We start from the raw sequence: 22,001 nt of genomic DNA, 5'->3' as shown, positions 1-22,001 counted from the left end.
CAGGACGTTCTGGACAGGAGGAGTTGCAACCGTAATAAATCGGCCAGTGCAATTTTGTGACTCAGGTGGTGAAATCATACATTATAGGGGAAATAAAGGTATGCAGACATCACGGGAAATATAAATTTCGTCTAGCGCTATACGTTACGTCTGCCCCCTTTGACACAGTCTCTGTTTATACTGTTTGACGCCTGAAAGAAAGTTATCCCAAAATAATGCCTCCATCACATGCTTTAGTCCTGCTAATGTCAACAGATTACTGTCTGGTTAGAAAATTGAAGTGCTGTCCATCAGCAGATTTAAATGTTCAAGTAGAACTATAACGACACCTATTTTTTCAGCATCACTTTCCTCATAATGCACTATAATTCGCGTTGGTATGTGTTGAAGTTGGATTGTTACAAAAAAAGAATGTAATGTTTTTGTCATTCAAAGCTGTTTTATAAACAGTAAACAAGCAGGAATTTTCAAACCTCTTTTATTAAACATTATCTTAAAGCACTTTGTCAGGAGCATGATGCAGATTACAGATGACAAAATCTCAGCACCTATCTTCTTTCTACCTTTAATCTCACAAGTATGGAGACCATCATTGCTAAGGCACCCAGATCACTTTCTCTTGGGCATAGCAAAACCTGTAACAGGAAACACTGTAATGTAGCAAACACATGCTACACTTTCATTATTTTCCAAATAGAATGTTTCATCCAACACCACATTCAGAACTATAAAAAACATGTTCACTCACATAGCTGACCCAGAATTATTCACTTTGATTCACACAATTTTTACACACCTTACACACATTGATCGTTATGTTGTAATGCAAAAAAATCACTCTATGGCAACAGGTAATTTCAGAAAACCTCCTCTTAAACTGTACAAAGCTGGTTACATCAATCACACTGGTTACATTTTATTCATTCAAAGACCTGCCTTCATACTGTATGTACCTGTTAATAACATTCAGCTAGTAACTATCCTATCCCAACAGTCCACTGGCAGGATCCTTCCTCAGTGCTGTGATGGTTGACTTGAAGAGGCCTGGAGAACAGGGTCATGGGGACAAACAGGCTCCCAGTGCTCCAGGAGTGAGGCAAGACAGGAAGGCTGACGGGGTGACCCGTGGAGGGAGGGATGTGACCGGCTAGGGAGGAGAGGGGCTGCTGCAACAAATGGTCTGCCTCAGGGAAACACGGAGCAGAACGGATGGAGCGCAACACTGCATCTTCTGCTGAGAGGAGAGAGAGGTGGAAGAGAACTGAACTACTAATTATCATAGCTGCCTTGGCTCATTAAATGCTTATCACATGCAGCACCATCGTTAACATATGCACAAAATCTAACAATAAATACAAATGTGAAGAGAGCAAGTGTGTTTACCTTTACTTTCTGTGCAAGTAGGAGGCAATAGTAGGAGCTGTGCCTGCTTGTTTCCTGCCCGAGCAGCTTGTCTATAGTAAAAAACTGCTCTTTTCATATTCTGCTGCACCCCAAAACCACTCTGGTAACACTGACCCAGGAAGAGCAGCGCTGTGCTGTCCTGAACACAAGAACACAGTCAACCTTTCAGCTGCTTAATCTCCAAGAGGAGACTTGTACATGTACAAGAAAGAAGCGACAGACAGCTCTGAGGTTCATTGACACCGGGAGCCTCAATACATAGTGGTAAAGACTGAAGATGTCACTATTAAAAATATCACAACAGATTTGCACCTCTGAATATTTTGTAGTCCCGGCGATTATACAGAAATACCACCACGACAACGAAGTTTAAGAAGCACAGGCATGTTTCAAACGATTAGTAAATGTAGGAGGTGGGGTGGATGTTTACTACTGCAGGATGGCTGAGATGGAACCTGGGAGGGGAGATGAAATCTGAGTGATGGTGCCACAGATAAAACTCTAGAAGCATCTAGAAGGCACTCACTCCGCTCTCTGCTGCCATCTTCAGGAACTGAACAGACTTTCTCCCATTTCTCACAGGCTTCTGAGTGAAGACAGAGGCGAGGCAGACCTGAGCCTAGAGAGCGAAGACAGACACAGAGTCAATTAGCCCAAACAGTACCAGCAGGGAATGCATGCGCTTTCTTGAACTGCCCATCCTTCAAAGGGTCTTGGAGGCTGGTGCACAACGGATGCAGTTTAATGTCATCAATTAATTTTCTTTATGTTTTTGTACCTCAGTTGGAAAATGGAACACGTGGAGGCAGCCCACACAGACATGGGGAGAACAAGTTTGGTAAATGTTACATGAAAAACAACAAAAAGGATGGATTTGAACCCAAAAATAGAGCAAGTACAACGTCCAAAACCAGAACCTGCAAACTGTGATAGACATTGCAGATCAGCTGCAACAGGAGAATGCATGTTCTTTCCATGTCTGTGTGGGTTCTCTCCGGTTTTCTCCTACAGTCACAACATGCATGTTAAATATATTAGGTTAGGTCGGCCCAATATGGTGATGTTCTAAGTCTCTGCAGCTCAGAACTAACCCTCCATTCTAAATTATAGTTTAATGAAAAATCACCTGCTTCTTTCCGTGTAGAAAAGCGTAATTAGCCTATAACTACTTATTTATTTCTTTTTACATTTTCATTTACATATAATTGCTGTTAATATACTCCACTTGTTTGTATGGTTCATTTCTTATCTCCTTTGAGATACTTAATTGAATACATTGATGAATTGATCCTTTGGATATAAAAAACACTACACTGTGAGAAGCTGCTTTGCTTTAAGGCACTGAGGAATGCACTGTGTATACAAACAAGGGAATGAAGTACAGCTCTGGGGAGCACCACTGCTAATGGACATCGACTCTTGACAACTTGTTGACTTGTTATCTATTGATCACTAATCTAAGTCAGATTAACAAACACCTAATTGGCGGTAGTAGCGCTTTGTCCTTCCTCAGTCGTTACCACCAAAATCAGCCAACTAAATAAGTCTTCATCTGATTGGCTGTTCAGTGTGAACATATGGCCCCACATCACTGAACATTAACCAGAGATCAAATTTTTCAATATCTATTATCAATTTTATTTTACTGGAGGCTTCACCGGGTGAAGACACAAAACTCATCCTCTTCCTGCAGGCTCTTTTCACTTATAATTACCTCCTCAGCTCGACACCGTCTCCTTTTATTTCACCTTAGCAGCTAGACACGTCACTGTCCTTTTTTGAATACTGCTGCTGTGATCATGAAAATTTCCCCATTGTGGGACGAATAAAGAATTATGTTACTGTATAATGATTCTTGGTCCCACATATGAGCATTCTACATCGTGAATGGTCTGCTGGTGCTCACAATACTTGAAGCTACATCTGTTATGCAATCTGTACTGGACAGCATGGTGTAGCAGGATTTGTCAAGCTTTGTACCTTAGTGAATCCCGCGGCAGCAGACTGTTCCAGTAAGGTGATGGCTGTATTTAGTTCCTCCAAACTCTGGTGCTCCCTAGTGGTCAGGAGCAGCTTTGCATACCGGTACTGAGCCTGTATGTGACCCCCAGCTGCTGCCTGCTGGTAGTAATTTATAGCCTTGAACAGAAACAGTAGACAATCCTCTCAATAACACTTTCTACATTACAGAGGACTAAGTGCAATGACTATGAGAATACAAACACTCAGACAAATAAAGAATGCTGTCTGGATTCTCACTTTCTCTGTGTCTTTACGGACTCCTCTCCCTTTCTCATAGCACACCCCAACATTAAACTGGGCCTTGCTGTAGCCCTGCTGTGCTGCAGCTACAAAGTAAGGGAAAGCTTCATCATAGTTCTCGCTCCTGGCATTTTCTAGAGCTGTCATAAACAAAGAGATGGTGGTATTGGTTATTGACAGAAACAGCAAAGTTCATTTTTTTAAAAGACTTAAAATGAAGAACATATGCAATATCTGGTTTGTGAATAACTGATCATCCTGAATTGTAATTAATGTTTGAAAACATTTTGGTCTGGATCTGTGCAAGCAAATGTTCACCAATGATGTTGAGGATGACAGGGACACTGTCGTCTCCCACATGCTTGAGGTTCAGTATGGCTTCTGCTAGCCTCTCCTCATCAGACAATGCCTTCTGAAAGAAAAAAAAATCCAAACAATCAGGACGACACGTCACTCAGTCCCAGCAAGAATAAAGTTGATGTACTACTTCCTTTAAAATGGTCTTTAATAAGTAAATTAACTTTCACCTGATTATTAGAATTGTTTGACTTGGTGCTGTTTCTGTTGCCATCATTCTGTAGGGGACAGGATGCTGACACAATAGATTCCTCTTTGGATTGGACATGAAAAAAAGTGATTTCTCTGCTTTTACACATACCACCATAAGAAAAAATGAGGAAAAATAATGTTTTTTAAAAAACTCATCAGCTTTGAATATAACAAGGTAAAGTACATACCGAATATTGGAGAGTCCTGGCTCAGGGGTGTTCTCTGCTGGTCAAAGGTGGAACACTCAGTAGTCAGATGGTCCTCTCTACTGCTGTGATGACTGGCAGCTGTACCTGTAGTGCCGCCACCGCTGCTGCTGCTCTGATTCTCTGGTACTCCCTGCAGACCCAACACACTCCTTTGTCTTGGTAGAATATCACGTCTAGACACTGGAGAATCCAAACAAACAAAATCAGCATTCTGATTCAAAATGTGTGACGACTTAAAGTCTATTTTGTAAAACAACCTTGTTAACTGACATAATCAACTGATTTAATAAGGGAATAAGGACTCACAAGTGTCCAGCAAGATGCGGTAGCCACACTTGTACAAGGTGGAGCCAGCTGATAGGCTCCCATTTATTGGGTTTGATTCAGTGCCTGAAGAGAGCTGAGAATGGATCCTCCTGCAGATCTGCATGAACAGAGCTGCTGCGGCACCCTGTGGGGAAACATCAGCATTGCTACCAGTGGAATCATTTTAACTGTATAACTGAAGTGTGGTTTTCCATGTGCTGTGGACAACCAAATCTACAGGTTGTAAAAACAAAGATGGAAACTTACCAGATTGTGTGCTTAATATACAAAATGCATGCTTAGCAGAATTCTGGTTGTAAATTGCATGCCAAATAATTGTGAATAGTTGAGGCTTAAATTTAGACGTACCCATCCAACAGCATCGAGAGCTGTGTAACGTGGAAGCTCAGCAAACTCATACTGGAAGGTTCTTTGTTTCTGTCTCCAATCTCCACCTTCCTCTTTCTGAGAGCTGACAAAAAATTGTTTTGTTTGTGTGAATCTCTTTTTATCATCAGTCTACGCTATAAAGACATGCGTGGTGCTCTTGTTGTTGTTCACAGACAAAAACAAAAACTTGATGGAAGTGTGGAATGTACCTGCTGTCAGAGGTGTGTCGAGATGTGGAGAGTACATTTGAGCTGCTGATGACCTCATCCTCCACGTGGTGTGTCTGTGGCAATCTCAAGGGGTTGTTTCCATAGCATCGATGCAGAGCTGAGCAGTAGTGTGGGGGACAAAAACAGTAGAAATACTTACACCAATGCGGAAAATTCAGAGAGATATGAGGTCCAGCCCCCAGGAACCATTTCCGAATAGAATACCCTTACATGGAAAGTGAAAGTAACCTGAGACAGTCACTAAAATTAAAGCTATTAAGATCAATTAATTTCATTGCATACTTCATAAGAAATTGTTTCTTGTTGCCAAAAAAACTACTTAGGGCACATATTTCAATTAATGAATTAAAATATTTCTAAATTACTAGAAATGACATTTTCTTTTTGGAATTCAGTAAAAATTCAGTTATGCAGACCTGCTGTAAAATGACATACAATATATAATTGGAACTTGTTCATTAGATGAAAGATTTACTTTGTTAATGCCAGTTTGGGAAAATCTTTTTTTTTTTTTTTTTACAGCAGCAAGAACAAACAACTATAGTAGTAGGAGAAGGTTTGTGTGTGCGTGTGTGCGTTCATGTATAATAAAACATCCTAAGTAACGACTGAAGAAGCATAAAATGATAAAAAAAAATAAAAATTATTTAACAGAAGACATTTAAAAACTATACAGAGCACAAGAATATAATAATATGTGATGGACCTTTATAAGAATGGAATGTGTGAAGTTGTGGGACCTGAGTACTCACTTTTGGTGAGGTGAGATATTAATAATAAAGAATCATAGTAGTGGGAAGGAATGGTTTCCTCTATTTATGTACTGTCTGGTTTGCAGGATGTCGGAGAAGCTGAACATATGAACAAAGCAAGAGACGGACTCAAATAACACGGTCGGTCGGTCGGTCGATGGCTGGATAGATAGATAGATACTTTATTAATCCCGGAGGAAATTGTATTGTTGTATGATAGGCAGTAGTAGTGTTCATACGGTAGCACTTTGTGGCAAGGATGCAGCCATATAGTATATTATACACTGAGAAGTTTTTGTGTACAACTTTAGTATCTAAACAAATCGACTGACGGTGCTGGCAGTTTCTTGGTTCCACTTAGCAAACACAGTCTCATGGAAACACAACATGGCTCTTCAATGTCAGTGTCATTTCTCTTACCTCTTAGAACGAAACCTTGGACTCTCCACATGGCTCGTCTTTTACAGCAGCTTTAAGTGAAAAATAATCTTTTAGCACCCATATTTACATTTTAGATTCATCTTGGAGGGTCTACTGGCCCGTAAGATGAATAAATACGTAAATCCTGTCAGGACTCACGAGATCTGTCGGAAGAAGCGCAAACCGGAAGTACAGGTAATGACGCAATTGTGAAAGTTTGAGGTGGTTTTCAGCGTCACAGCGCCACTAACCGGACTGATGAGTAACGACAGTCTAACAGCTGCATGTGCAAATAAGCGTCCTAATTTCCAAACTCAGTTATCACTTTTCAAATTTATTTACGTATACTTAGAATTTGAAATAAAGAAGTCTTCATATTTGAAGTATGTTTTTGTGTAATCTAACTGATTTGTCTTTTTGAATGAAGCATGCCATATGAATTGTGCAAGAAGGCTGATAAATGGCTGACAAATCCATAAAGTGAGCTTAATAAAGCCAAACGTATTGGCGTCTATCTCTCTCCTTTTGTAGGAGTGGTGTTAGTTTTAAAATCAACACTGTCTGCATTGTGTGCAAGTGCCCCAAAAAGAGCATCAATGGCACTTTGTGGTGAGCCGGCATGCAGAGTACCATCAATCATTTTGGTAGCTAAATCAGTGTGTTTCTTACTATATTTTACATTTCAAAAAGTCTTTAATCATGAGTTTTATTAGCCCATATCATTATATAACTCATATGGAATAATATTTATGTCTCCAAATCGTACGTAAGTTGTTATTTATTAAATATCAATCTATAAATTCCATCTGAGGTCATTTAAATGCCATTACTATTCTAGATACAAAAGTAACATTACTGAAGACTTACCAGAAACAATAACAGGACATGAACGTAGTTGTTTTTGTCTATAAATGTTCTCAAGTCGGATGTTCGCTTCTTGAGGACCATCTGTAATCATATAAAATCAAGAAGACAGTCAAAAGAACATTTTACATCTCCAGCAGGGGTGAGTAAATGCAAAATCTTTCCTCTGATTTATGTGCTGCAGAGACTGCATTCATCTCGTGTACAAGGAAATGGATGGATGGTTGGAATATGTATTAGTTTTGCACACTGCATGAATCTAGAACCATATTTTGAAAATCCTGTTTTTATACTGAATGCACAAGTATGTTTTGTTTAGGAATATGTACTAAATATTAATTCTTGTAGTATTTATCGGTGAATCACAATAAGTAAAAATTTGTTTAAAAAAAAGATTATATGTATATATACATATGTAAATTGTATATTTGCTGTGGTCTATGAGCCGGCCGTAACAATGTATATATATAATATATGGTATATAAAAACAGATGAAGGATTTTTTTAATCATGAAAAACAAGCTGTACTAATGTACAGCTTGTCAAATGCAATAGTTCTGTTTTAGATTAATGATAGGCCCTCTGAGCCTAATTCTGACCAGTTTAACTTTCATATTTAACACAAAGATACAAATGGATTGTGAAATGTAACATTCACTGTCAAGGGTGTAGTTAGAACCCAAATGCGAAAAGTCCACATTCATAATTTAATCGTCCAAATCCGTCAACAGGTTGGCAAAAGATCAGATGAGGAGAAATGACTTTAGCAACATAAGACAGGTGAAATTCATGACCACAGATTAGTTTTGGGCCATACATTTCAAATACATTGTAGTAGAAACTGAACCATACATGAATCCATGTTTTTTTCATTTGTCACTTACTATGTTTTCTGGGCAAATACGTAAAGCTTTCAGTAATTTGTAATGTTATTAAGATTTCAGCCAAATACTGATTCACCTAGGGCTAAATTTGTCTGTGCAATATGGAAAACACTGCTGGAAAGCTCCCACATGAGCTGACTAACTGCATTTTTTATTCATGTTTGCAGTCGAGTTCTCAAGTTTGCAAATTCAGAAATAGGGATGAGACTTAATATTTGCTTTCAAATTTATATAGCTTTTTTGCAACTCTGCTACAAGAGTTTAGGATTTTTGAACTTGGTAGTTAATGTAAACATATTATTTGAGTTAAGTATTATTTAAGTCGTATGTTGAAAGTAATAAAGTTATTTTATGCAGTTTTTTTGTTGTTTAGCTCTTTATCCTAAAACTTTTTCATATTCTAACATTTTCTAGTGCGCTTTCTGGACAAGTACAATTGTCACAGCAATTTTAAAGCAATTTTAATAAAGCACTCTGATTCCGATGTGTGATTGCATTTATTTGACATTTACAAATAAGATTTATGTGAATCAGGCTAAGTTGCAAAATCTTGGTTTCACTTGCCATGAAAGCTTAATTCTGTACATGCAAGAGACTCGTAGAGTTATCATTGCTGAATTGCTATTCATGCTTTTAGATTACAGATATTCCTATTTTTAAATAGATAGAAAAAAACATTTAAAAAAGTTTTAATGTTGTGTAAAATGTAAACAAAAGAGTACAATATTTTCCTGATACTTTCTTTAACATCCAGTTCAATTGAAAACAATATAAAAGCGATACATCTCATAACTCATAACTGATCAGCTTCATTGATTTCAACCAGGGGAGACAAGGGAGTGAAGTAGAGATCATTTTTCATTACATAAGGTGATATGTGGTGATTAGTCAGTCAGAAAGCCTTTGTTGCTTCAGGGAGATTGTGATCGAATGGTGTCTACCTCAAGCGGCAGCAAAAAAAATTTGGAGTCACTGGTGGTGGTGACTGATGACTCTGCTGAGAGCCATGAGGCTAGGGGTGACAGCTGAAGTTGGTGAATTTGTGAGCCAGGGTGGTAGACGGCGTGCACGAAAACTCTGGAAATCTACAAAAGGTAATGAGATTGTTATGTTTAAAAAGAAAAGATGCTAGATGACAGACAAATGATGGTGTGTCAGAGTGGTGAAAAGATCAGATGATGAAACTAGCTGCTATCACAAACTGAAAGAGGGACAAAAGACCGACCATATGTTAGAGCAGCTGCTAATAGGATAATTTAAGACCTGAATTATGGCTTACGGCAGCAAATCAAGACAGGTTCACTACTCTGAAATATTTTAATTTTTTGGGATTGAGGTTGTATCAGCAGCTTAGAAAGAGTAATGTTCTAAATGTATAGTACTGTTCGGCAACAGCTAATCCACACATTTATTCGGTGAGAAGGATATTAGTGACAAGTGGACAGAAATGGCCCAACAGTTCCAGTCTGAGCAGTAGATGTTGTTGTTAATGGCAGGGGGAATTACATAATGAAAACAATGTTTACAGGGAATGAATGAAAACACAGACGTCATTTTTCAGAAGTGAATAAATTCACACTCACACACACACACACACACACACACACACACACACACACACACACACACACACACACACACACACACACACACACACACACACACACACACACACACACACTCAGCAAACAACTCTGAAAATATTGCACATTCTGGAATAAATACGTACAGTTGGTGCATAAACATGGACAGCAACACGGGTAACGACAGTAACACGGGACAGCTTACACATTAATTACTATTACTCGTGTTGCTTAATGCATATTTATCTGATCAGGTTTTTTTCATCTGGCAGGATTTTGATTCAATTACTTGAACTTGTACGAGCGTTTTGTGTCATTATTCTGTTGTAAATTAAAATATATATTAATTTCTGAGTACTTGTTGCAAGCCTCCCCCCTTAACATAAAGACTGTGGATTGCTGTGATTCACCCCTCCACTCTCACCCTCTGGAATCTCTGGCCCTCACACTTCTCATTTGGTGGAGGGGGGGAGGACAGAACTAGATGGGGTTTGAGGTGGAATCCAATAGGATGGCCTGTTTATTTTGATAGCTGTGTTTGCTGGTGTGAGGACAGTTTTCAGGATGTGTGTATGTGTGTGAGATGAGTCTTGCCTTAGTTTAGGCCTTGACAATATCTGCAAAATCTGTGGAAGTTGACCCGGGGATTAGAGAGGATTTGTTCGAAGCAGAGTGTGCCTCAGGCGAAGTTATAGATTTAGTTTGTTTTCCTGGAGCCCCTCAGATGGAGAAAACATGGCCTTTGCTTCAGGAAAGAAGTGACTGTCTTTATACATCTGTGCAATGCAGGAAAGTACAGCAAATCCATCCAGCCTCAAACAGCTCAACCAGAGACAGCTTGATCTGGGTATTAGAGTAAGTGAAGGGGGCGGGGGATTTAAAGAAAAGGCACAGGGGGTGTTTCTTGCCCCTCTCTCCCCCTTTTCTCTCCCCGCTGATCTCCTTGGTCACACACATGCACACATCCTTACACGCACACACACACACAACACACACACACACACAAACACACACACATACACAAACACTGACAAGGGCTCAGTCCTGCTATGGCCACCACCGCCACTGAGGAGAGCTCTCCGGTCCTGGCCACCATAGCACCCAAGGAGTCTGACTTGGAAACTAACGTAGAACCCAGCTCAACAGCAAAGCCTGAGTCCAGCAATGGTCAGCTCGATGAAAAAGATGAAGGAGAGGAGGAAGTTGGGCAGGAGAACCCAGGAGGGGAGAGTTTGGACCCAGAGTGGGTGGAGGAGAGGTTCAGGATCGACAGGAAGAAGCTGGAGAACATGTTGTATGGTGAGTGACCTGAGATGAACTGGAGCTGTGTGGCCTTCAAGTAGCTCCAACTTCATTCTCATATTTCTCTCTAATAGCTGCTCTTTTCTGAAACTCGGCTGTCACGGCCTTCCCGTGTGTTCTGCCCCGCAGCCTCTGTTATCTATCTGGCCCTGTCCATCTGTCACAGCCTCCAGCTGCACCTTTGTCACCATCAGTACACCACACGTTCATTGAACTCCTGTTGCTTTATCATCATGATTAATGACCTGCAAAGGCTTATGCAATCAGGAGTATCTTGGTTGTTACCCATCCCATGCAGGATGACAAGGTGGCTACCTTTGTTCGTTAGTGCTGCTAGGGATGTTCATTATAAATACCTCTCCTCTATTTTGGATAGCTCTTTTTGACAGCACAGTACTGCCACAGATAGATTCTTATATTTGTGGATTTGTGCCCACACAGACTCTGGATAGGAAGATTGAATGCATTAACAATTTTAAACTACCTCAGTAAAACCGTAAATATTGCAGTTCATGTATTTAAGTCATACACTGTCAGGTTGCAGTTCAGACTTCTCTCAAACAGGTGGAAGAGCACTCAGTTTTTTCGACATTCTGTCTTGATTTTGTAGTTGTTGTTTAAATTCTGTTCAAGTGGGAGGTTTTTGCGTCATTGTCATTAGATGTCAAGGATAATTTGTGTTTGCCCCCTTCTCAACCACCACCTTCTCTTTTTAGCCCATACTGTTCTCTTCCCATTCCTGAACTCTGGCCAGCATATCCCATGGTGATGTGGGGTGGGGGTGAGGGCGTTCCTGGGTCCCTCTGGTACCTTGTAAATGTCACCGAGGAGCAATGGCCTTGTAAAATTGTTGTGTTCCTGGCAAACTTTTGTTCCAATTGGCAAATGTCAGCCTAGTCAACATTTAATGTTGACTCTACACACATGCTTGATATTGGGTGCTTGTGTTACAAACAAATGAAAATACTTGCCTGCTAGAAACCCCAAAATGTGATGAATTTCACCAGCAATTTTGAATTTATATTTGTCATTATCGTAATCTTTGTGTCTTTCAGCTCCAAAGAATGGAGATGGTGAAACAGGAGAGGAATTTTTTGAAAGGGTAAGTAGAGCGTCATATGTGGAAACATCTCATGAACCAAAAAATCCCAAAACAGAGGAAAGAAAAGAGAAATGCTGTTCTAAGCCAGGGATAAATGTAATTGTACAATGTCTCCTGATAAAATGTAATTTACAGATTAGTGACAGCACCCCTACCAACTATCATTTTATGGTGGGAAAGCCCCTGTCTGTATCAACTGATTAATGATTTTATGGAGGTGACAATGCAATCTTTGAAATGCAAAACAGGCCGGTAATTGTTGGTCAAAGGGATTCTCTGAGTGTCAGGCTGTGTGTGTTCTGATTGTATGAGTGTCTTTGTTGCATACAATGACAGTCATGTCTTTGTATCTCTCGCTCTCATTGTCCGTGTTTTCACAGGTGATGAGGGAAACTGACACTGAGGTGAAATGGCCATCCAAGCTGAAAATTGGAGCAAAATCAAAGAAAGGTGACAAATTCAAGTCACACAAATATTATTATTTTAACTCTGCTCTGGCAAATTGATTCACCATTACCCATGAAGTGTAACTAATGAAAGGTATCTGAAATAATATCCTGGGGCAGCACGGTGAGGGTAAAGTTGCTGCTCCGTTTGTTCACTTTCGCCTGGGGCCTCTCTTTGCAGAGTTTGTATGTTCTCCCATGTCTGTGTGGGTTGTCTGCGGATTCTCCTGCTTCTTCCAAACATTAACAACATGCAGCTTGGGGGAACTGGTTATTCCAAACTGACCGTAGGTATGACTGAGGGTGTGAATGGGCGTCTGTCTGTCTGTGTGGCCCTGCAATGAACTGGTGACTTATGCAAAGTGAACCCAACCTCTGCCTGTAGTCAGCTGGGATAGGTAGGATTCATTCCAGATAAGACTAAATATGAGACTATTACGGATTGTCTCGCCTTAAATTAAATGAATTGAAAAGAAAATGAAATAATGCAGTATCTCAATCTAGATCCTCATGTGAAGGTGGAAGGGAAGAGAGCTAATGTTCTGGAGGCCAAAAAGAAGATACTGGAATTATTGGAAACTAGGGTGAGGCCTTGATTGTCATAATTTTAATGATTTTCAATCAAGAATGTGCCAATAGCATACTTTAAGTGACAGACCTTGCAATGACATTTCATGAAAAATACAAAAAACTGGAAAGTGAGCCCTATCAATGATGCCACTGTTACTATAAAATCGAGGTGAACAAGGTGACTCTAAAGATGGATGTAGCCTACACAGAACACTCCCATGTGATTGGAAAAGGTGGCGGAAACATCAAAAAGGTGATGGAGGTGACATCCTGTCATATCCACTTCCCTGACTCGAACCGCCACAATGCCACAGGAGAGAAAAGCAACCAGGTGACTCAAGCAACCGCAAATTTTTCAAATATTAGTTAAGAAATCGAAAACGATTTTATTCAGAAGTGTTTTTTATACCTTTATCCAGGTCTCTATTGCTGGGCCCATTGAAGGAGTTGAAGACGCCAGGAGAAGAATAAGAGTAAGTGGTCGTTTTATATTCTGAGCTGAGACAGATTTCTATTTGTCTCTACACTCCTGTCAAGACACATCAATCAATAAAGTGTTTTAAAGAAAGGATTCAAAACAAGAAATGACAGGAGTATTTATATAAAACATGCTGTCTTTTTTTGGCTAATGTCCCCCTTCTATATCACACAATTTTCTTTGTTTTCCAACATATTCTCCCATTCCTAGGACCTGCAGCCCTTATCCCTGACCTTTGACCTCCCAGTCAGCCTGGTGCCACAGACACTTCCAGATGCAGGATCTCCACTCATCCAGCAGGTAGTGCAGACTCTGGGGGTTAGTGTGACCTTCAGGGCCATACCACCCCACCCTCAGGTGCAACCGGCCTTCTATGAAAGCTGTTGCACCGTCTGGGGCTTGCAGGGCAACTCAGCTGCTGTCAAGGTTAGTGTAAATTATTTAGATAAGAAATTCAATCTGTTATGATCTTTACAAATATAATGTCTAATTAATGCACATCAAATAATCATATGTCATATGACATAATTTAACAGAAGGCAGCATCCCTCCTAATGGACCTGCTGCTGGGGTCAGAGGTCACAGTGAGCAGCCAGCTGGATGTCACCTCCCAGCAGCATCTCTTCCTGTTGGGACAGAATGGAGCTCATTTCCTCAGTGTCATGCACCAGACCCAGACCCAGATCATCCTACCTGACCTCAGCGCTCCTCAGAGCCCTCCATCACTGCTAATTCAGGGCAACCCTGATGGAGTGTGTCTGGCTCGACAGCAGTTGTTGGTACAGTGCAGTGTGTTGTTAATAGTTTAGGTACAAAAATAAAAATGAACATCCTGAGGTAGAAATCACATTTTATAAAAATGTGCATCTATCTTTATTTTACAGTTTGTTTGATATGTGTATTACTGTGTGCACATCTAGGACTGTTTGCCTGTGTGTTTGATGTTTGACATGCGTGAAAATGGGGAGGCAGATCCTCTTAAACTGGCCCAAATGATGCAAAGCCTGGAAGTCTTCATTAGTGTCAAGCCCAAAGTAAAACAGACAACCAAGGTAAAAATTGGTTTTGGCTCTCTGCTGTTTACTTGCCTGATACTGAACCTATTTTAAACATAACTTTGGTATCGCTGGCTATAGTCTTCCAGGTAAATTATTAATGTCATATCTAGCATCCAACAACAAATGCGACATACACAGTGTTGCTGTGATGCTTTTTCATTGACATTAATTCCACATTTTTAACTTAGTAATTCCAGTTTGGTATTACCAAATGGATTTTGTCATTACTAATTTAAATTCTGCTGGATCAAAACAGAAATCCTTCTTCAGTGTTTACTTTTATTTTGGATGAAGCACTACTCCACCGTATCTCTGTGTTGATTCCTAATTCAGTCAGTGGTGGTGAAAGGTCTGGAGAAGAACATCTCCTGTCTTTATGAAGCTCGTCGTCTGCTCCTAGGACTGGATTCTTGTGAGACTACCAAGGCAACAGAGATGACCCCTGACCCCATGTTCACCACCAGTGGGCTGACCAACTACTGGCTGAACATGTTGCTGCAGCAGCTTCATCTATCTGAACAGGGTGAGTGTGCATTCATAATAGAAAATGTTGGCATAGTTCAACTCCAGAAAGCATGGACAACTATAAAACTCACATGGTTAAATATTAAAACTTCCACCAATGACCAAAAAAGACATTGTGTCAAAAACGACCATGGTCAATGGTCAATGACTTATCAAATGTATGTCTCCACTTTAATCTTCTTATGATCGTCCCTGAAACGCTAGCATATTTATTCAGTGAGACCTGTATTTTAAGTTCAGTCTGTGTTTTAAATTGCACTATTTTAGTTGTAACTCACCAACAAATTACTCAAACTCATCAACTTCACAACGTTTCTCACTGCTTGCTGATCAGGCACTGTTCCTGCTCCCACCTCAGAGACAAGTCCAATTAAGCCCCGCCCCTCCGCTCCACCAGGTCTTAACCCTCCTCCTGATGAAGCGAGGACGGTACTGAAAGCAACAGACAGTCGACCACTGGAAAAGGTTAGTGACCAAATTTCCATCAGTGCAAAAAAAAAAAAGTCATTCTTTTGATTGATAAACTTATTCGACAACAAAAACAAATGAATGCGCTCCTCTTTTTCAGATTCTAGAAACTGAGGATGTGTCTTGTCAATCAGAGGATGAGAGCCCTAATGGTGTAATGAACCTATCATCTGAGGTGTGTGATGCGGTTAGCAACATCAACAGGGCAGGATTAATGTGTCGTAGGGGGAGCTTCCAGGGTCCTGAAATGACCAAGGTTTTCAACCCAGGGAGACGTCATTCAACGGGACAAGCCCTAACACACAGGTGAGCGTTCAGTTACAACCAATCTGACAGTCGTGTTTTGGCTTTCATGGCCTTACAAATACTTGAGAAAAATATATATTTTTCCTCTCCAGGGCTCTGTTGTAATTAATCTTCTAACTAATGTATTAAATAAGGTGCACTCTCTTAATATTATTAAATATTATGTCATGAATCTGTCTTTCAAGCCCTCCTAATACTTTGCTGTAATAGAAAGAAAGAGTAGATAAGACCTTAGATGATGTTGTACATCAATCTGAGACAAACCTTATCCTTCCATCTGTGTGTGTGTGCGTGTGTGTGTGTGTCTTTAATTCGCAAGACTGTTGAATGCAGGGACTGAAGAAGGGATGAGTGAGTGGAGGAATAGCCTAAGGAGAGACATGATACTCGCTCAAGATGTTCGTTCTGAGTCATTCAAGGATGAGGTGAGGAAAACGGCAATTTGAAGGTTTCTTTATTTGTACCAACAAAATGGCACACTGTACTGATGAGCAACCTGATTCTGCCGTCGCTAACTTTCAGATGAAATACAATGAGATAGGAGGAGAGTCTGAGAGAGGGAAAAGATGAAGTGTAATTTTATAAGGTTTTTGCATCAAACTGAAAACAGATTGAAAACAACAGTAATATTTTGTTTTGCTGTTACTAACTTAAATTACTTTCACATCGTTGACCCCCTGCAAAGTTTTTCTGTGTTTAGATTTAAAGTCACAGCAGCACAAAGTGTTCAATTTTTTTCTTACATTATTTACCACTCCATTTAATGTTTATTTTTTGCAGGATTATGACTATGAGAGGAAGAAACTGCTGGCCAACAGAGGTTAGTGCTGCAAACACTTCTACAGTAACAACAAGGCAGTCAGAGACTGCAGCATCCAGCGACTTACCCTGACCTACTTTAAGGGTAGGTCAGGGTCAAAGCTTCATGTTAGGTCAAAGTTATGCGCTAGCTTTGACCACTACATCGCCGCTTTGAAGCGGGATGTAATAAAATACTGCCAAACAAATATTTCCTATTCTATTCATATTTAGCCGCTTTACGGAGTAGAAAATATATTTAAGACACAATTTGAAGGATAATTTAATCTTAAATAGACCCCATGAGACACTTGAACAATAATAACTTTGGAGATGGCGCTGAAGAGGGTATACAATGGAGAAGTCCATAAATATTAGAGGCCATTTAGGACATAATTCATTCTTACTTTTACACACACTAACAAACACGCGTGCAGGCACCCACCCATGCCAGCATGCAAACACGCACGCACGCACGCACGCACGCACGCACGCACGCACGCACGCACACACACACACACACACACACACACACACACACTATCAAACTCTATGAAAGAGTTTGATAGTGTGTGAGTTGGATAGTGTGTGTAGGAGTAAGAATATGTTATGTCCTTAATGGCCTCTTATACATAAAGTCAGCTCCTCACACAACACCATAGCAGAAAATTAGTTCATTTTCTGTAAAACTGCAGACAGTTTTCTGATAATGTCTTTAAAGTATTGGATGTCTCATGCAGTAATCATACAAAACGAAGCAGATTTTTTAGTGTATTCAAGCACATTATGGAGGGAACATGCTGATATCCTGAGTGGAGAGGGGGCCTTGATGGTCGACTCCCATTTCAGTGGTGCTCTCTGCCAAGACAACTGATGAAAGGACCTGTTTATGAGCAGCCCTGAGCCAAAGGTATAACTGAGTGGCACGGGCACTCCCACTTCATTCACATGGTCCAGAAACATAGCAGAGACAAAACATTCACACGTCTAGACACCCGGGTGTACACTCTCTCTCTCTCTCTCTCTCTCTCTCTTTCTCATATGCACACACACACACACACACACACACACACACACACACACACACACACACACACACACACACACACACACACACACACACACACACACACACACACACACACACACACACACACACACACGGGAAGTGCTCTCTCATTCATCATGCAGAATGAGAGATACCGGGAGATCTGCAGCCAACTGATACTGAATTCCCCCAGTATTACTTTATGGGAATATGAATTAGCAGTTTGAATGGGCCATCTGCCTCACTGTCATTAAAACACCCATATGTCAACATATGAATGGGCCATTTAATCACAAAAACACGCACATACACAAATGTCAATCAACCAATTATATTCTTATAGTGATACTGGATTATCTGTGATGCGGTGCTACACTTTACATCTTTACAACCCATTTCAGGGCAAAAAGTGGACCAGGTTAATTTATTCATCACTGGAGAGTGCATCTGTATCCATTTCAGCAATTTGCATTTATTGAATTTATCGGACCCTGGGAAGAAGAAGCCTTGTTTGTCACCTAAACTTAATCACTTTAGAATTTCGGAGGAGACATGGACAATAACTAATACATTTTCAGGATGGAGCAACTGCAGATACATAAACTGTTATACAGTATATCACTTCAATGTTCTGTAATCAATAGCGTTAGATTAAAAATGGACCAACTGATGACAGGCAATATGGTCAACAACGTTAATCTGACAAAGAGAAACAGAATTATCACTCCCTAACACAACAGCACCACAAATCATTTGGAACCTTTCATCTCTTTTGGCTCCAAATAAATTTATTACTTTAATGAACAGGCATTTCTCCCATCTGTGTTATTTTCTTATGACACAAACAGATTTTTAAAAATGATTTCAAACTTCCCTTTGCAGTCTACCTAACATTTGCTCAATCCCTGGTGCTATGATGAAATGTCATCTGAATGCCATTGTCTTGACATGCCTAGAGACTGAAGTTTAATTTGGTACATTTTTGCTAAGAGTATGATGTTTGCAAAGTTGCATAATATAATATAATCCCCACCTATTTATTTGAATAAGCTCACTTGAAAACGTCACGCTGTCACGCTGAGTTAACTCCGGCCTTCAACATTTGTCCATGTCTCTCACTTACGGAGCCGTTTGGGCTTCGTCAAACATAGCGGTTTATATTCTTTGATTGTGACAGACCTCCTGTTGTCGGAACCCCGATATTTTATTCATCAGGACCAAAGTCATAAAACAATCGTCTACCCAGATGGACAGACCGTAATGCCGAAGCGGCCTTCGTCTTGGTGCTCGTTCGTCCCGCACACACGGCATCAATGAACACAGTGGTTTGTTTTCTTGTGACAGCGAAGAAAAAAAAGAAAACAAATGAAGTCTGATATTATGGTTTTATGGTGGAATTTCCACTGGTTCCCGCTAGTAATATAATATAATATAATATAATATAATATAATATAATATAATATAATATAATATAATATAATATAACATAACATAACATAACATAACATAACATAACATAACATAACATAACATAACATAACATAATATAATATAATATAGCTCCATGGTACACTGGGTTGTGCCTGCAGTGTAGCATGCCTCACGGCCAAAGGATAGACTCCAGCAACCCCACTCGTGACAGTAGAAGAAGCGGGTATTGAAAATGAAGGAATGAATGAATGAATAATATAATATAATATAAAACAGCTAATGCAAAGTATTTTCTTTCTGTAGCTATGCAGAGGAAGCCTGTGGTCACAGAGGTCCGGACACCCACAGACACTTGGAGTGGCCTTGGCTTCTCCAAGTCTATGCCAGCAGAAGCAGTCAAAGAGATGCGCCACGTTAGCCGGCGCTGCTACAAACCCTACTTGAGCATGATCAATAGCCAGCATCAGGTACCAATAAAAGTCATGTTAATTTAATGTGTGCTTTAACTAAACTTTACGTGTCTTTTTAGTTGCTGTTTGGTCTGACAACCTGTATTTTATCCCCATCATCATTTCTCATTAACTAGTGTTGATTTGAAATATTAATCTCTGGGTGGCAAGCATCACCAGTCTGTACAGATATCTGATAATACTGTCTTAATCAACATAGTCACATATCAGCAAATCTGTTTGCCTAAACTCTCATCTCAATTCAGTAGCTCTTAAAACATGACACACGTTGACACACTGTGCTTAACAGGAGAAAGACAGTCCCCAGATAAGGTCAGTTTTCTTCTGAGATCCATGGAAAAATACGGCAAAGAATATGGACAGCATATTCTTTTCCCACTGCACTGATAATTTCTAGTGACAGAGGGTTATCGTCACAGGTCAGCCAAGAGAGGAAAATGAGCTAGTTGAGTAACATGATTAATCACATTTCTTGTCCAATCTTTTGGATCTGTGCACATTATATCTGCTGAAACCTGCACCTTAGATAATTTGTCACTTGTATTCATTTGTCTCATCATCTTCAATGTGGAAAGGGAGAGGAAGAAAGAAAGGAGTAGCAGAAGTACAAGATCCTGCTGTGAAATTTTTGCAAATGGGAGAAACGCTGGTTAATTTTTATACCATCACAATGTCTCCTTCAAGTCAAGGGCTGCAGCGACCGGAAAAGCTTGCAATGGGAGCGACTCTGATAACTGGAGAGACAGGCGTGGCTCATCCCTGCCTGTATCTTCTTCCTCCTTTTCCTCTTCCCCATGCTCACCTCCATCAACATTCTCCTCATCCACATCCTCCCTTGCTGCGTTTGCACCCACGATGCACAGAAGCAGAGAGGACAAACTTTGTAAGTCTTACCAAATGTGTGTTTTGTTTTGTTTTGCTAAAGAGTCTGGAACACTTTTAAAATTTAGTCCTGATTGTTGATCTGAAACATTCCAGCGGAGAGCTTCCCCAGCAGCAGCAGCTACTTAGAAGGGGTTTGCTCACTGAGGAGGGCATCAACCTGTAGTCAGCGGAGCCCCTCTCCTCAAATGACAGATGACCTGCCAGAGCTGCTCAGCCAACTTGGTCTGATTAAATACATCGATGTGTTTGAAGAACAAGAGGTGAGAAAATGCAGAGATGAGCAATCAATCATTTTCTGGGTGGAAAAAAAACATTTACAAGTGTGAAAATTTTTTGTTATCACTTTGCCTGCTTTTGTGGAAGAACTAGATGCAGAGCATCGAAACTCTAACAAACTAGCACACACACACTCTTAACCCCCAGCCTAAAGTATCATGTGCTACTTTGTGATGGAGCATTTTGATTAAACTGCTCTCTCTCCTGCAGATTGATTATCAGACATTCCTCACCCTGTCTGATGAAGATCTGAAGGAAGTGGGCGTTTCCACTTTTGGGGCCAGACGCAAGATGTTATTGGCAATCTCAGGTGAGAATCTGATGTCCCTGACTTGAAGTATGATCTTCTTCTGTGTTTGGTGACGAAAGGTGCTGAAGTGATTGTTGATTTTTGTTTTCTCCAGACCTGAACAAATGCAAGAGGAGACTTTCAGATACATCGGGAGTGAAACCTGGGTACCTGGAGGGTGGTGCCAGTGGTCGACTTCCACGAATCATGGATCTAGATGCTGCTGCACAGAGTAATCGTTGGTGAGATGAAATGTCAACCAGCTGTATGCTAGAGCTGACCTAAGTGGAGACTGTCAGACTCCAGAAGTGCACAGTGATTCTACAGCCCATACAGAGTTCTAATCTTTTTATTATGAAATTGCTCTGAAGAGCAACAAGAATTATTTAAACCTTTAAATCCAGTGCCTTTAAACCATAGCCATACCCGTATTTTTTAAATGACAGCCAAGACAAGAGGGGCTTCCCCTCCAATATGCCAATGATGAAAAATAAAATAAATACAAGTCAACATGGAATCAGTCAGACTCTTTACTGCATCTCTAATCATGAAGTGCCTTCCTTTTTCACATTATCACAGATATGTTTTCACCAAGTAGACATTAACCGCTACGCATATGCAATTGTTTGCAACTGTAATTGAGATTTAGAAAACTAAATGCTACTGTACTCTCATAGTAATGATGAATAAAAAGAT

General features: G+C 40.2%; 2 protein-coding genes across 4 annotated transcripts; one reads left to right on the top strand and one right to left on the bottom strand.

Moving 5' to 3' along the window:
* Nucleotides 1-460: 460 nt before the first annotated feature.
* dele1 (DAP3 binding cell death enhancer 1) lies at nt 461-6,705 on the bottom strand. 3 transcript variants are annotated; one of them, XM_068325525.1, is made up of 12 exons: nt 6,523-6,705; nt 5,330-5,447; nt 5,100-5,202; nt 4,731-4,875; nt 4,404-4,604; nt 4,194-4,276; nt 3,985-4,078; nt 3,664-3,806; nt 3,385-3,543; nt 1,931-2,023; nt 1,384-1,543; nt 461-1,234 (listed from the first exon to the last, which is right to left on the bottom strand). In XM_068325525.1, the coding sequence occupies exons 1-12, from the start codon at nt 6,551-6,553 to the stop codon at nt 978-980; spliced, it is 1,587 nt and encodes a 528-aa protein (XP_068181626.1). In that variant the 5' UTR covers nt 6,554-6,705; the 3' UTR covers nt 461-977. The 3 variants fall into 3 exon arrangements, with proteins under 3 accessions (XP_068181626.1, XP_068181627.1, XP_068181628.1); XM_068325526.1 differs by having other exon boundaries at nt 461-1,231; XM_068325527.1 differs by having other exon boundaries at nt 3,985-4,075.
* A 4,197-nt stretch (nt 6,706-10,902) lies between these two features.
* bicc2 (bicaudal C homolog 2) lies at nt 10,903-22,001 on the top strand. Its single transcript, XM_068326286.1, has 19 exons — nt 10,903-11,152; nt 12,211-12,257; nt 12,638-12,707; nt 13,208-13,287; nt 13,443-13,604; nt 13,693-13,746; nt 13,962-14,177; nt 14,288-14,530; nt 14,672-14,803; nt 15,143-15,332; nt 15,669-15,799; nt 15,903-16,108; nt 16,428-16,533; nt 16,889-16,928; nt 19,689-19,852; nt 20,540-20,738; nt 20,834-21,000; nt 21,227-21,326; nt 21,421-22,001. The coding sequence occupies exons 1-19, from the start codon at nt 10,903-10,905 to the stop codon at nt 21,549-21,551; spliced, it is 2,688 nt and encodes an 895-aa protein (XP_068182387.1). The 3' UTR covers nt 21,552-22,001.

The sequence above is a fragment of the Antennarius striatus genome, chromosome 10, assembly GCF_040054535.1.
Source record: "Antennarius striatus isolate MH-2024 chromosome 10, ASM4005453v1, whole genome shotgun sequence".
NCBI lineage: Eukaryota > Metazoa > Chordata > Actinopteri > Lophiiformes > Antennariidae > Antennarius > Antennarius striatus.
Note: the sequence above shows the minus strand (reverse complement) of the source record. Positions and strands in the feature narration are given on the sequence as shown.

Excerpts from the sequence above, each read along its gene's own strand:
- dele1 (XM_068325525.1), bottom strand. The coding sequence starts at position 6,553 with ATGTGGAGAGTCCAAGGTTTCGTTCTAAGAG. Across the intron at positions 5,203-5,329 it reads CGACACACCTCTGACAGCAG|CTCTCAGAAAGAGGAAGGTG; the intron begins GTACATTCCACA and ends ATTTTTTGTCAG. Across the intron at positions 4,876-5,099 it reads CTCTCGATGCTGTTGGATGG|GGTGCCGCAGCAGCTCTGTT; the intron begins GTACGTCTAAAT and ends GTTTCCCCACAG.
- bicc2 (XM_068326286.1), top strand. The coding sequence starts at position 10,903 with ATGGCCACCACCGCCACTGAGGAGAGCTCTCCGGTCCTGGCCACCATA. Across the intron at positions 15,333-15,668 it reads GCTTCATCTATCTGAACAGG|GCACTGTTCCTGCTCCCACC; the intron begins GTGAGTGTGCAT and ends CTTGCTGATCAG. Across the intron at positions 16,109-16,427 it reads GGACAAGCCCTAACACACAG|ACTGTTGAATGCAGGGACTG; the intron begins GTGAGCGTTCAG and ends TTAATTCGCAAG.